Here is a 15,344-nt window from a genome sequence, read left to right on the forward strand (position 1 = left end):
CCTGCTACTGACTGAGTCATCTCCTCTAGATCAAAGCTTCTCCTGCTCAAATTGAAACAAAACAGTTTGGCATTTGACTGTTTCATCTAGAAGCCAGCTCTGTGCTAAGCAGCAGCTCCCTTTACATATTCAAAATGGAATATTTTACTTCTTTCTGTCTGTACTATGGCAGAAAAGGCCTGCACGTTTGGGAATAATAGACAAAAAAATAGAGGGAAGGCAATCGTACAATCAAGGGCTGAAAGAAAATGTCAAATTCCAACCCAGAATCTGGGATTAGCAAACACTCTCGGGAGCACCGTTTCATCGGCAGCTGAAGAGGCTTCAGCCCGAAGCATCAGAGAAGTTGAGGATGTCACGGACCGACGGGGTCCGTGCAGTGGTGCAAGCTCCACTGTCAGCTCCAGAGCCCTCAACACCAGGGGCCCTCAGCCCTTGCTGAGGTCTCCACAGATGATTTGGCTGCATTTTCATAAAGTGTGTCTCCAGTGCGGTAGAGCCTCCTCATCTTTCACGGTCCAAATAATTATGTCTGGAGCAAGGGTCAGCCGCGTCTGTGCTATTAGCACCTGGAACCGTTAGCATTTCTGTTCGGTGAAGGAGTTGCCAGCTCTACATTCCTCCTCTATCACAAGTCAGCTTTTGTTATGTTAAATGTAGATTTCCTGGCATGTCAAAGGCATCTTTATCAATTGCACCAGAAATATGGTTAAGTAACGTGTCAATAAAAATTGGTAAAACTTGCAGTAAACCTAATATAAATCTTACATCCAGCCTGATCCTTGTGGTCAGCCCGTCGACTACGCTGGAGTGACACCAGGAATTAATTTGGCCCTTCCCACCTCCTCTAAACATGGGCCAACAGACATTCATGTTTATCAGGAAAAACAAGAACATATGCTGAAAACAGAGCATTTCCAACAAAAACCTCAATCCAGCATGGGAACAAAAGCAAACTGCAAAGATTTTGTAGCTAATCAGGAGTGTCAGTGTGAGGTTGTCTGACCAGAGTTAAACATTATAAGAATACCTTAAAGAAAGCATTGGAGTATCTTCCAGACCTACACATTTCTTAATGGAGATACCAAACAGCCGACTGATGTAAGAACGTACGATCTGGAAGGGGTACGCAACAGTCCACGGTTCTTATCCTGGTTTTGGAGTAACACTAGTTTCAAAGAAACAGTAAACAGCCTACGTTAACTGCAAGGATACTCCATTTTATTACATGCACAGCACTAAGAGGACACCCTACATACGGTCTTCAAACCCTCTCACGCAAGTACCGTTCTCTGTGCTCAACACCTGGCTGTGCTCCTGTTGGTCCCTGTAGCTTTGACATTCCTGTGGGATTTGTAAGTGACCACCACAAGAATAAAAGACTTACCATAGCTGAAATGGTATCAGCAGCAAATAAAAAAAACCCCAGCACATAACCTTAGGGGGATGTCATTATTTAAGCCAAAGAATTGAAGGAAGGCTGACGTAGCCAGGCCAAAGAAACATGAACATGAAATCCCGTGCCGTTTAACACAGGATTTCAGCCAGAGCCATACAACTCAGGCTGGGCTCAGGCTGGGCTCGCAGGTGGTGCAGACGCCCGACGATGTGTACCTGTACTCCCTTCCTGCAGCACCCCAGGATTTTCAACCTCAGCATCACCCAAAGCTCACTGCATTCGTTTCTAAGCAGTATAATAAAACTGCCATTGCTCTTTTGGTTTAAGAGCTCCAGTGAACTATCAGAATTAAAAATAAATCATTCTGTTTTGGGGAATGCTGAGCCTCCTGGGTCTAGAAAGCATTTGTTTCTCTTCTCAGCCAGACGTGGGAATTCAGCCTTTAGGATAACGTATGGGAATTTTGATTGCCATTTCGCTTCCCCCCCACCCTGCCAACTCCCACTTCAACTTCCAGAAATAGACCTCTTCTACGCTCAGAGAGCATCTGTTTGAACAACCTGATCCGAAGACTACGTTCACTGAAGTTAACTAGCGCAGAGTGCTAACAGACACAGGCTTAAAGCAACTACATCCTCGCTCAGGTCTGTTCTGCTTCATATATTGCCAGTTTATGCTGGCTCAGTATGAGCCAGTGTAACCTATTTAAATAGATTTGATCAGTATTTTGGCATATGCAGGTGATTAAATCAAGAGCCCACAGAGCTGAAAGTGTGACTAGCTACCGTGATCCAAGCGCTCAGATGACAGATCACATTAACAGTGTCTCAATAGCTGTGGATCAGGATCAGAGACAGAATTAAAAGTCAGTATCTCAGAAATAAAACGTATAGGTTAGCATAATGAATACACTTCAAGACTGATTTACAAAACTGGTGAACTTTCCTAGAACCAGGCCTTAGAGTTCACACGGACTCAGATATAAGGCAAGGCACACTTGCGAGCATTGATACGCTTCTGACACACTTTAATCAGTTACAGGGTCTGTACAGTATTGCATTATGGCAACCGGTGCCAAACAAGCCAATAATTCCTTTCAGCACCTGAAAGACAACCTAATTTCCAAGGAGTATAATCTCACTAGGGGAACAATTTCAAAGCTCTGCTACAGCAAATTAAGCTGACATGGCATCTAGGCAACTAGATAATATCAACTAGCATTGCTCATTAGAGAAAGCTGAAAGACACTGTGCATGGATACACGTGTATGTATCCTATAATAAGACTGGAAGAGAGAAGATGGGATAAAGTTGAAGCAGTAATGAAAACCTGTGTTTATATAAAGTAATATGATGCTTAACTCAAGAGTAAATCATTTACAAGTGTTGCTTCGCTAAATGGTATGGTAGCTGACTTCTGTTTTCTATCCGTAAGAAGAAACGTGACCTTTTGGTTTTGTGTTAAGGTGAGTGCATCTCCGCTGTAAAGCTCAGAGAACATTTGGGTTGCTCCTTATCCCATACAGCCCTGGCCCTGCAACAAGGCAGGTCCTTATTAGCAGAAGAGGGATTATGTTATTAACTCCTCAGTGTTATGACTGGTTAAGTTATGGACAGAATCCAGTAATACCTGATAAGGACCATCATGAAAAGTTAGTCCTCACGTTTTCCTACAGCTTTCTCATAGGCCAGCCAAAGGAAGTATCACCAGATGAATTGGTGGGGTGAAGGAGGCAGAGCACACAAGAAGTTGCTCTGCAGAGATGACTTGTTCCAGAGGTCACTGGCTTTTAGAGATACTGTGACCACATGCAGGCTGACCATCACCGACCACTGCATTCTGACACTGATGCTCAGGGAACCGAGACAGAAGTAAGTGGGGAGCACAAATACCGGGGTGGGGAAAAACCAAAACCACCCAAAACAGTCACACATGCATTTCACTGGTGACTTTGCACTGCTCTGGGGTACTTGTGACAATCTTTCAACGAGACAGGTGAAGCTGCTGAAAAGCACCTGCAGCCCCAGCACTGGTTACACTTACAGCCCCAGGCACCAAGTGCAACATGCCACAGGTGAGGCAAACCACCCACATGGCCTGAAAAAATTCAGGCGAAAAAGCACGTAGCCACCGTGCTGCCCAGCAGACTCGAGACCCCTCAGCAGCAGACGGTGGAGCGAGAGCCACCCTGCTGGGTCTGCAGCCAGCTCTTCGGCAGCCTCAGGCTGTGGACCACAGGCAGCAGCCAGGCTTGCCCGCCTTTGTGTCAGACCTCCACTCGGACCTAGTTCATGCAATTTCACACACGGCTCATCTTCTAGCAAAAAGAGCTGCCTTCACCCATGTGCACACATACTGAATTCCTAACAGGGACCAAAAACCTGGCTGTGGTTAGATGAGAGGGATGCACATCCCACCCCTCAGCCCAGCTAACTACAGCAAGGTAAAGATATGTCAGCTGCTTTGTAGATTGAGCCCAATTAGTCTAAGCAGTTCTCTTTTCAAGCAAGGCTTTATCATACTTCAGCAGCTGCCAAGATCAGGCAATCCTATAGCAGATCTGGAACCGTACATTACAATCCCAGCTCTCTGCCTGATTCTCTATACCCCAGGGCGATGGAGAAGTCTGAAAAATATGACAATAAAAACAGCAGAAGTTCCCACCATTCAAGACTACATGGCACATTTTTAGAGATAGCAATAAAACACAAAAGATCCTTGAAGACACCAGATTTAAACAAAGGAGACAGGACATGCTCCCTAGCCAAGCAGCAGGGATGAAGCTGCTGATGGGATGGATGGGGCAGATGACCTCCAGCTGTCACAAGCCTCTGCAGAAGGCTTGCCTCTGTCTTGCCACATCTCCGCTTTTAAAGGCAGCCCCAATTTCTACATTTGTGATATTTTGCTACCACAGGTGGTGGCCACCTAACTGCTGCGACTGCATACCTGTACCAGCAGACACCAAAGAGTGTCCCTGCATTGCTACTGATTTCAGCTCATTCACAGTGGGACCACCAGAGGTTGGAGCTGTTCGGCACTGGGACTGACCGGACACATGCACTGGCTTATTCCACAGAGGTGACAAATCGATGGCACTACTGGAAGGCTGTGGGGCTGCAGCTGGCTCGGTTGCATTCCTCAGCAGAAGAAAGCTCCATGTTTCACACACACTTGTAGAGAGACTTTCGGCTAAAGCCACTAATGACATTGCAAAACCTTGTGCAACTCATGTTCTCTGCAAGCCAGCTCTTTCTTCCCAAGCCTTAATAGTTGTCATACTTTGGCGTGATAAATAGCTATAATGAGATCTGCAGAGTGACTTTGGATCAGAGATTTCTTTGCAGATACCTTATCTCAGCTCACAGGAGCCTGCGCACACGCTTCCCCTCACCACCTGCCCGAGTTGGCTGCCTCGGAGCACACGCAGGCTCCAGGAAGGAGATCCCCTCCTCGCAGCAGCCCAAGACCTGCTCCCCATCTCACTCAGTCCAAGAGGGAAGGGCTCAAGCCACAACTGAAGCGTGAACTGCAAGAATCTCCTGGCTCAGACTGACCTCTTTCAAAGCACTGCTGCCAAAGTGTTATGCAAACTTCTTCAAAAAGCATCCCAACTGCTTAGCTGCCCACCTCTACACCCCAAACTCAGTGCTGACTCTGGGAAGCCTAGATGCATTAATTATTAGCAAGATTGGGATTCTAAAGATATTTTTTTAAAGATTCAGTCTCCTAAGTCACAAAAGCAAGTGAAAAAACACATGCATCACCCTGGTGCTGCTCCTGGTTATCTCAGGAGGAGACTCCTACACTCAGAAATAAGAAGCCCGCAGGCTGAACTGCCAGCTAAGGCTTGTGGATCCCTATTTCCCAGGCTTTTTCTAAGCCTTGCACTACACTTTTATCCTAAGCAGATCTGAAGGAAAAAGAAAGAAAAAAGACATCAGAAAAATCTTTATGCAGGACAGAGCACAGTCCACCCAAGGGGGGAAAATACTGGCTTTTATTAAATCGCAAGTGGCCAAGTCCATATGTTATGTGGGAGTTCTAGTCTGATCCCATAATTCTGAGATATTTACTTCCAGACAGAGCTGTTTATAACCAAAGACAATGTTGCCATACACCAAACCATCCTCAGACGTGCTTTCTATGGAATTTTGCCCACAAAGAAGGCAATAGGTCAGTAGGGAAAAAAAGGGAAAAAAAAAAAAAGTATTTTAGCGAGTCCTGGCCCTCATCTTTTGAACTTCAGACCAAACCAGTGCACTTCCCAGGCCTCCCCTCTGCAGCACCCTGCTACGCTGCAGGTCCCGCAGTGCCACAGCTGACCTCCACCGCTGCACCCCAGCCTGCAGCGGCACGGGCGATGGTAAGCCAGACCCCCCTCGCCAGCAGCAATTCCCACGCTCGCGCCTCCATCAGCGACAGCTGCTCGCATGCCCACCCTGGCCCACCAGCCACAAGTTTAACCATTCTCGGTGGTTTTGGCCCCGGTTGTTCTCTCTTTCGGCTGTGGCCAGAGTGGGAAGCCGGATTTGGACCTAACGCTCAGCCCTGCAGAAGGAGTGCGTGCAGGCACAGCGCCCGCCCTGCTTCGCTGCAGCTTCTCAAAGGGCTCGGCTCTTCTGGCCACCCTTAGCAACTTGTGTTTGTTTTGGACTTTTTTTATCCCTCCTAAAGCTCTGCTCCCTGGATTCAAGTAAATTTATTTATTAAAAAAAAAAATTATAAGAACTTCGGGTACCAGGAGATTGGTGTCTTCCTACTGAACACTTCTAAACAGATTTTTCTTTTGTGAACTTCTGCAGTCATTGCTCCAGTTCACACAAGTTTTTACCATGCACTGTAGCACACAGCAAGAAGTTCCCAGATTTAACCCCTCTTCTCCAAATTGCAGCACAGCTCTTTACAATGGAAATGCCTTCTCCCAGCTACTGCCAGGGAACTTGCCTGTTCACTGACACTTCCCCATTCACCCCCAAACCAGAGCTAAATAAGCGGTTCCAGCCCAGAAACTGGCTGTGTCGGCACCTGCACCAGCAGCTCCTTGGGGCAAGGCCATGTCAGACACTTCTCTGACCCACAGATCTCTGCTGACAGTCTGCAGCACAGACTGGACCAGTCTGTCTTGTCTGCTGACCTGAGAGAAAAGCACAAATGACTCAACTTCCAAGACGAAGTAAACACCACCACGCAGGTCATCAAACTGGCTTTGTGACTGCAGGATCCCAGTTTACTTGCTGGGTCTGGATCTGTGCTTCAGCCAGGCAGCTTTGGAGCGGAACACCTACGTCCCAGGTGCACGTGCTCTGCATCATCTTTAATCACAGATGCACCTCTGATTTTTGGTTCCCCAAGACATCCCCTACAGCTCTGGCTCTCTGGTTGCTATTGCCTGAAGGTGCACTTCCCTGCCTCAGATGACTCCTGCCTTTCCAGAGGATACAGCAGATTAATTTGGGTTTACAGGGACTTCTTAAGAGAACAGCATCCCTAACTTCTCCTGATCCAGGCAGGATGGTTGCAAGGAAGGCACTGGCCACCAGTTAGGGAGCTTGGGGTTCAGGTCCTGGATTTGCCATAAAATCTTAAGGGATTCAGTCAAGTCATTTAAATCCTTCATATGTGCTGTATATTGAGATGGAAACATTGTGGAGCAAGTATTCAGTTGAGCAGGTGCCCAGAATTTAGATGTAAAAGACTGCAGTGCTTTGATACACAGCCCTGCAAAGCCTGGGCTGCCCAGTTGCCTGCTTGCCTTCAGTCCACTGCCGCTGCTGGGAGCTGAAAGAACCAGCCATGCTCCAAAAAAAAGCAGTACAAGCATTTTTGCATAGATACTCCCTGTGTTCCTGGGCTGTGGGTGTTCAATGAAAGCGATCAGTGAAAACCCCTGAACAATAAACTCATTCAGATGGTATCTCTGGTCCCCAGCTGGGCACGGCACACACAGAGCCTGCTGCAGGGAGCAGCAAAGGTGCGTGGATGAACGGGAGCGAGACGTGCCTGACACACTAGTCAACACCACAAGAGAAAAGCAAGGGTTCGTGCCTTGCCAGGAACACTCCAAAAGCAGGTGCCCAAAGGCGCAGAGCTTGTAAGCACCGGTAGCTTTAGGAGCAGGCTCCTGCCAATTTTGGTAGTGACATAGTCAGGGCACAGACCCCGTAGTGGCAGGGCTACCGGGGTACTGCCTCCGCTGCCCTTCGCTGCACGGATCCCTGCCACTTACAGTCAGGAGAAGGAGCAAGCCCCAGTGACCATTTTGGGGCAGCAAAAGGAGCACCCCCAGGCCTGGCAGTTACACACACACTCCAAGGGCCATTGCTGCTCGTCAAATGGGGCTGAAGCCAACATCCACACAGCCTCATGCCCATCTGCAGTGAGCCTGTCCTGGTCTGGAGAGCACCGGAGAGGCTCACGTGCACCCAATACAACCCAGAGTATCCTCAGGAGCCTTGTTTACATAAGAAATGCAGCTGTGCTAGAAGAGACAGAAATATTATACTGGCACAGGTGTCAGTGTGTAGGATGGCTTCGCAGGGTGCACACGGTAGATGTATAATTGAGACAGGCTGTGGTTTCAGTCACAGAAAAAGGTTTCACCTCCTAAATCCCTGATGAGTAAATGACTCCACACTCCTGCTGCCTATTCCCCAACAGAGTCCATTCCCATCTCCAAAACTCACCACTCTCACATAAGTGAGAGTTATTGTATATGTTATGAGGTTATGCAGGGCATTAATTTTCATCTGCATTTCAAAGAAGGCTCAGCCCAGCAGCTGAATTGCATTGGATTTAGTACAGCGCAGTACATTGCCCTGTTTTCTCCAGTTGCCAATTACACCAAGACAATTAGCTAAACACAACAGCTGTGTTGATGCTCAGCTGAGGAGAAACCACATATGTTTGTATAGAGCCTAGATCATGTTAATATGAATCAATTCCTTTCCGACTGATTAACAAGAGTTTATAAAGGGCCTCAGATTGTTACTATGGCTCATGTCTTCCATTCATGTCTCCACTTTGTGGTTTAATCCCAAGCATATCTCCTTGTGTTTGCAAGGACTTGTTAAAAAGAACACGTGCCAAAGTCCCAAACAGACCCACACCCCTTTCCCCTCCCAGTTTAAACATGTTAACCAGCAAGGAAACACCTCGTCTTTCTACCAAGTCACCATTTTAATCCTTATCAACACTAAACTGTTGGCTTCTGTTAAGAAGACAACCTCTCCTCCATAGACAAACAATGCTCGTCTCCTTAGAGGAGCACTGCAAACACTAGCAACGCCCTCCAGACCACTGATAGGAAATGCAAAGCTCCCTCAGATAGGAAATGCAAAGCTTGTGTCTTTGCTCAACAGAGACAGTAAAACAAGAATGCCAAACACCTTTCTTTGAAGAACTGGGCTGCAAGTCACCCTGATTTCTATTACAGAGCTCTAACACATTAAAAATCAATAATAATCTTACAAACCTCTCAAGGCTCCTATCACTTGACAGACTACACTCATGGGGCTGCATCACGGGAATCACCCGTGACTGCGGTGACAAGGGCTTGGTCTGAGAGGACTTGACAGGGATGGCGGATGAGTACGGGAGCCACCAACATACCCCTCATCACTAACAGTGCATTCAGCACCTCTTCCCACCCAAGGTCTGGAGATGGCTGGTCACAAACCAGCCAGCCACATCTGACACACGGGGCAAGGAGTAGGCAAGGAGCCACGGTGCCGATCTAACAGGGAGCACAAGATGGGACAGTTGTATGAATCTCATATTCAAAACACATGGGAAGGAGAAGAGAGAGCGCTTGCAGGGAACAGAGGAGGAGCACGAGATGAGCGGCTCTGTCCTTGTCACTACATAGCTGAGGGCACAGCTACCGCCCTCACTCAGGCCTGCCCTCTGCTCCCTGCAGGTCTGTTTTCCCCTTGGGCCGTTGGGTCTGTTGCCCCTTGAGCCTCACGTATACTTCCTAAATCACAGGGAGAAGGTGGATTTTTAAACAGCATCTTCACCAACGGGAGAAGGCACTCTTTACTGTGGCCTGGCAGAAAAAAAAAACCTGCCACACACTGAGATCATCCTTCACAGCTTTAGCAGCCTAACAAGAGTCAAGAGACAATATCTTCCTATGCAGCTGGCCTTGCAACCCCATTTGCAGAGGCTGGGAAAGGAAACCCATTCCCAGGAGACTTTCACAATCCCTCCTTCACTTCCTACCATGCGAGTCCAACAGCTCGAGCTCTTCCCGCTCCACGGGTGCCACCCTGCCAGCCAGCAGCCCCGGCCTCCCAGGCTCGCACCCCACTTGGCCCTGCACGCTCCACCCTACGAGATTCCTGCGGCTGCTTCTCCCTGCCTTTGAAACAGGAGGGACACCTCTTGTGCATGCCAGGTTTAAGGCACATCCCTGCCTGTGTTTACAGGAAAAAAATGCTGCTGTTTGCAGATGCTTGAAACCTTCATTTCTTATGTAATAGGAAAGATCTTGTAGTTATATTCATCCTCCCGGAGCACCAGTTCACTGCTCAACAGCGCTCTTTGAGTCCACCCATCTCTATCACTAGAGGATTTCCCTGCACAAGCACCCTGCCTGGCTAGTGGCAAAGATGAAGCCTCCCCATACCAGCCATGGCAGCAACAGGTACTTATCCCCCGTGCTTATTATTAATAATAACTTACTTGCCTGCTTTCTCCACCTGCTCCTCAGGGCTCCCAACTCCCACACGTTCTCCCTCAGCCCAGCCCTTCTCCCCTCCACCTGCCTCACCAGCCCCAGGGGACTCCAGCCACCCACCACACTGGGGACATCTCCCACCCACTGAACGAGCTGCTGCCATCACCTGCGGCTGCCCTGCGGAGCTGGAGATGCCTCGGTACCCTCATTAATGCACACCCGCTCCCACGCACACATTCGTTACCACTAACACAAAAAGGACTGGCAAGGCTCCTCAATCAGTTGCACTTGCTATTCATTACACATGTGCAGAACACATCCCCGCTGCTCTGAGGGAGTAGTGTGCATATTTAAAAGGACAATATACAAAACATAGCTGAATCTTAATGAATCTACTGCTTTGCTACTGGAACTGAATGGAATTGTACAGACCATGCCAGGGAAAAAAAAAAAAAGAAAGACAACACAATATTTGACTTGTAATATAATCTTTAACATCACTTTTGCAGCGTGTTACTATCGTGCTTATCAGGTCTTTAAAGTATCAATTGTAAGGAGGAAAAGGATCAAAATGCACCAGGCAGCACAGTGCCAGCCATGTCAGAATACCAAAGTACTTGCACAGCATAGTCAAGAAAAACACACAGTCCTGGCAAAAATTAACTCCACACAATATGATACCTTGACATATAGAGTCCCCATCAAAGGAGGATTAGGGAACACGGGCTATTAGCTTAAATGCATCTGCTGAGTCCTAACCAAACCTTGCCAGTTTGACAGTAACAAGTCCAAATGGGGTCAGGCAGGAATATTTGTCTAGTACGAAGTTCCCCGCTTAAGTGTCCAAGCTTCATAAGAAGGGCAGCAGTTACAAGGAGAGCCACGCTTCCTCTCAACAGGTAAAACTGACTGCAGACTTATTCTGTGCTGCGCAAGTACTGGATCCACCTCCTCCAGGGGAGACTTTTACACGCTAGCAGGAGCGGAAATCACGAAGTACCCACACACGTCCGAGTGCCCCATGCCCGGGCACCTCACCCCACCTCCTCCCTCCTCAGCCGGCGAGGAGCACTGAAGTTTGAGAAGTGTCCGAGAGCTGCCCATAGCACCACCGATCTGAGATGAGCCATTCTCAGTGATAATGGCCAAGTAGCATCACACAGGAAGCGCCAGAGCCATCGATTGCGGGGAAATAACCGGGCCGCGGGTGACCACCAGCCCGGACGAGATCTGCCAGAGGGAAAGGAGGGAAGCTGCTCACCTCCCCTCTCCCTAACCGCCAGGCCTGCTTGCATTTAGAAAACAGGACACTCAATGTCGTGCCTGTTAAGCCTGGGAGGGTGGGAAGTCTATGCAGATGAGCAATTAGGAAGAAAGACGGAGCAGGCAACGTTAGCCAAATTCAGTGGCTGCAGAAAACGAAACAAGACGCTGCTTTTAAGTAGCAAAAAAAGGGCCCGATCCGCAGATGGCGTACAACGAGAGGTCTCCCCGGCTCCTTCCTCCCCCGCTGCCCGGGGCGGGTACAGGGGGGCTTCACATCGCGCTGCGACCTGGCTGCGCGGCCCCGCACCTTCCCCGGCGCCGCCCGCCGGCAGCCGCGCTCCCGCCGCCCGGCCGCACTCGCGGGGACCGTTTCCCGCCGGCCCCGAGCGGACCCGGGCCCCACCCACGGGGACTCCCGTCCCTGGCCCCACTCGCGGAGATCGCCTCCCCGGGAGCTGGCTCCCGTCCCCACTGGCTGGCCTCCTCCTCCGCGGAGCTGGAGTCCCGCTCTCGCCGCCCGGTCCCACTCGCGGGACAACCCCCCCGCCCCCCGGAACTGCGCTCGGGCCCCACTCGCGGGGACCTCCTTCCCGGAGCTGACCCCCGGCCCCACTCTCGGGAAACATCGCCTCCGCAGCTGGCCCCCCGCCCGCCGCAGCCCATCGCCGCCGCATTTTCCCACGCGTGGGGACAGCGAGCCGCAGCGGCCCCATGCCCGTGGGCCCGTCCCTCCCCACAGACCCTTCCCCACCACCGCCGCCCCCGATCTCCCCGCGCCGCCCCGGCGGGCAGGGCAGGACGGCGGTCCCCGTGCGGGACTGCCGCCGGACACGGACACGCGTGGGGCCCCGCCTCACCTTTGTATTTATCCATGGGGGCTGCAGCGGGGGGCCGCAGCCCACCGACTCCCGAGGGGCTCCGGGACCCGGCACCGGCTCCGCTCCGCTCCGCCGCCGCCGCGCTCCTGCAGCCTCTTACTCCGGCAGCGCCGGATCCCCCGGCCGGCCCGGGCCGCCCCGCCCCGCCCGCCCCGCCCCGGAGCCGCGGAGCTGGCCGGGATCGGGGCTCCGGGATGGGGAACGGGGACCTGGGTCCGGGATGGAGATCGGGGACCGGGGGACGGGGATCGGGGACCGGCCCCGCGCCTTGTCCCGCACGGCGCGGCACGGCACGGACCCTCCCCATCGGCGTGGGGCCCCTCCGGCTGCCGGTCCCCTGGGAAAAGAGGAGGGTTAGGGCCGGAGAGAGGAGGAGGAGGAGGAGGAGGAGGGTGCCTGGGGTGCTGGGCTGAGGCCGTGGGGTGGCTCCTGGGGCCCCTTGCTGCTCCCCAGCGTTGTGCCCAGGGCGGGGGTGCCCTGTCTGCTCCCTGTGTTTAGGCTGGTGCTTGCTCTGGCTGCAGGGGGGCTTTGGGCACGTTCGGAGAAAGGCCTTGGTCATCCCAAGATAGCTGTGTGTGGTCCCGGTGCCTCCCAGTGCATCCCCTTGGGGTCCCCAAGACCCCAGGCAGGAGTCCACCAGCGACCCACCTCCTGCCCTGCTCTGGGCTGGCAGGCTGAAAAGTTGGGCTCTCCTTCCACCTTCCCGGGGCAGCGGCTGGTTGTAACCCCCAGCCAGGGAGTTTGCGCTCTCCCTTTCCAGCAGCTTCATTAAGGCTTCCTGGTAGGACCTGCCTCCTGGATAGAGCACATCTCACGGGAAGATGTTCCTCTCCTTGCGTTCCAGTAACATTTTTGCCTGACATCCACCACCGCAGACAGAGCTAGCAGGCCCACAGCGCACAAATAATAACAGATGGAGAAGTGGGCGTCCAGCCTGACCTCAATATAAGGCACAAGTGACAATCTGTCCTGAGGCCAATATTTTGGAAACACCGCAGGAATTTAATGTTTATATCAATAATGAAAACATCGAAAGTTACAATAGACAAGGTACACAAGGATTATAGAGGAAGTTTTCTCTTCAGAATTAACGTTAAGCCAGCAGTGTGGGGACAAGGGAGCCACACCTGCCTATTACAAGGTCTTTCTGGCAAGAGGACAGGCTAAGCGTCTGACCTGGATGGGCAGCTCCACTGTTCCTGTGGGAAGAGATACAACCATTACCTAGAAAATCACCTGCTCTCCTTGGGAGCTGAAAAATAAGGAACCAGAAGTCAGCTCTGCATCATTCACCAGAGCTACATCCACTGGCTCTCTGTGTGAGCATCTAGTCCTCCTTTCACTGAAGGACGACGGTCACACCAGGGTCACACCAAGCTCATGTCGTTCTGAGATTCATCCTCATCCCACTGCTTTGACCGTCAAGGCACTCACAGGCTTTGGGGTCTGAGCAAAACAGAGCTTGGGCCTGGCTCAGGGTTTGAAGTGTTTACAGGAAGATGGCGGTTGTGGCCTGCAATGGAAACTAACCTTTTCTTGCAGAGAGCAGTGGGACAGATAGGTGGGTTCCCCAAACCACACAGCCACACAGCACGTTGACTCTGCTCTGCAAGCTGAGCTCTTGGCCATCAAAGAGCCTGGAGTACTCACAAATGGTAATTTCCACATATCCATCTGAGTAAGGTGGTAGGGGGAGCACCAGTGTTTCTGTGCGATAGCAGGGTCATGGTGTCAGCAAGGAGAGGGCAGTTAGACAAAGCCAAGAAGAGGCTCACAGAATCCATGTTTCCCAATTTTTGGACCTGTCAGCCCACAGCCCATTGACATCTGTGGTCCAAGGCAGCCTTGGGAAATGTTAGTGCCGTGTATGTAGAAAAAAACCCAAGCCTCCATCATATGGCCCTCCTTACATTTTCTGAAAATAGCCATAAGCAGGCTCTTTTGGCTCACAAGGGAAGCAAGCAGCCGGGCTGGAAGGGCACTGTCCTGCCACTCAGCAGGTCCCTGCGTGCCCCTCCTGCCCCCCACCCTCCAGGCTGTGCTTGATGGGGTGACACCTCTCAGAGGATCTGTGTGCCAGGTGGAACCAGAAAGCGACTTTTGCTGCATGGAAACTTTCCATAGAAGACCAAGTTTAGATAAAGGGTTATTGCCGCTCAAGGAAGCTGCGGCTGGAGCACATCTTGTCTCTTGCCAGTACATAACTACCGCACAAAAAGACAGGCAAGCCAAATGCCTGAACCATCAGATCCAGCAAGCTGATAGCAGTCTGCAATGACTGCAGAAGAAACAGGTTAAATAAATACATCTGTCATGTAGGAATAATTCTCTTAGAGCCCTTTCCAGCTACTTCTTGGCTCTAGCTTTCAAAATCTAGCAGGGTAGGCCCTGATCTTGCAGATTTTTGAAGTGTGCCTGTATCTCGAAGCAGGTGAGTAGTCATACTGAACTCAGCAAGACTAATTAAGGATAATACCAGTTAAACACACTAATTAAAGATTATTTGAAGGATCAAGACATCAGATACCTGAGATTCCCCCCCCCCTCTCCAGGCCCCAGAGCCTTTACACCCCCTGCTTGTCCCTTCCTTCCCCTCCCAGCCGTGATAAGGATGCTCTGGAATCCCAGGACTGACAGCCAGCCCCTTGGCAATTGCTGGGCAAGTGGCAATGGGATGAATACTAATGCCAGAGGAATACAAGTTCTTCCTGTTTGTCCCCTTCCTCTTGCAGTAGGAAGTACCTAAAATACTTTGTGATACTCTTTTTCAAACAGGCTGTTGTGTTCTGGGGTTTAATAAAACTGGGAAATACTTGGACCCTGCTTAGTGCAAGGAACTAATATTCCCAGTGTTGGTGCTGAAATCTAGATGTTTGCCACTATGCTCAGCTAGAGCAAATACTTGCGTACTGGTTTTCCTGGTGGAGCTTCCCAGACCAAATAAAATAACAGCAATCTACCTGTGTACCCATGTATGGCTTGCTTTTTTCTTGCTTGTTATTACTGATTATTATTACTAGTGATGACTCACGTGGGACAAGCCTTGAGGGCCAAGCTCATCCCATTTAAGTAGTTTCTTTTTTTACGTGGCTGACATCGTATCCTTCAGTGCAGAGGATCA

At 50.7% G+C, this 15,344-nt stretch overlaps 1 protein-coding gene across 5 annotated transcripts in view; it reads right to left on the minus strand.

Annotated features, from left to right (window-relative positions):
• AFAP1L2 (actin filament associated protein 1 like 2) overlaps positions 1 to 12,338 on the minus strand; it is a 73,165-nt gene extending 60,827 nt beyond the window's left edge. For all 5 annotated transcript variants that reach the window (XM_072871254.1, XM_072871255.1, XM_072871253.1 and 2 more), the window contains exon 1: positions 12,203 to 12,338. In XM_072871254.1, coding sequence (XP_072727355.1) covers positions 12,203 to 12,218 — 16 coding nt within the window. In that variant the 5' untranslated portion in view covers positions 12,219 to 12,338. The remainder of the gene's footprint in view (positions 1 to 12,202) is intronic.
• Between the last annotated feature and the right edge of the window lie 3,006 nt (positions 12,339 to 15,344).

This window comes from Ciconia boyciana, chromosome 8 (assembly GCF_034638445.1).
Source record: "Ciconia boyciana chromosome 8, ASM3463844v1, whole genome shotgun sequence".
Lineage (NCBI taxonomy): Eukaryota > Metazoa > Chordata > Aves > Ciconiiformes > Ciconiidae > Ciconia > Ciconia boyciana.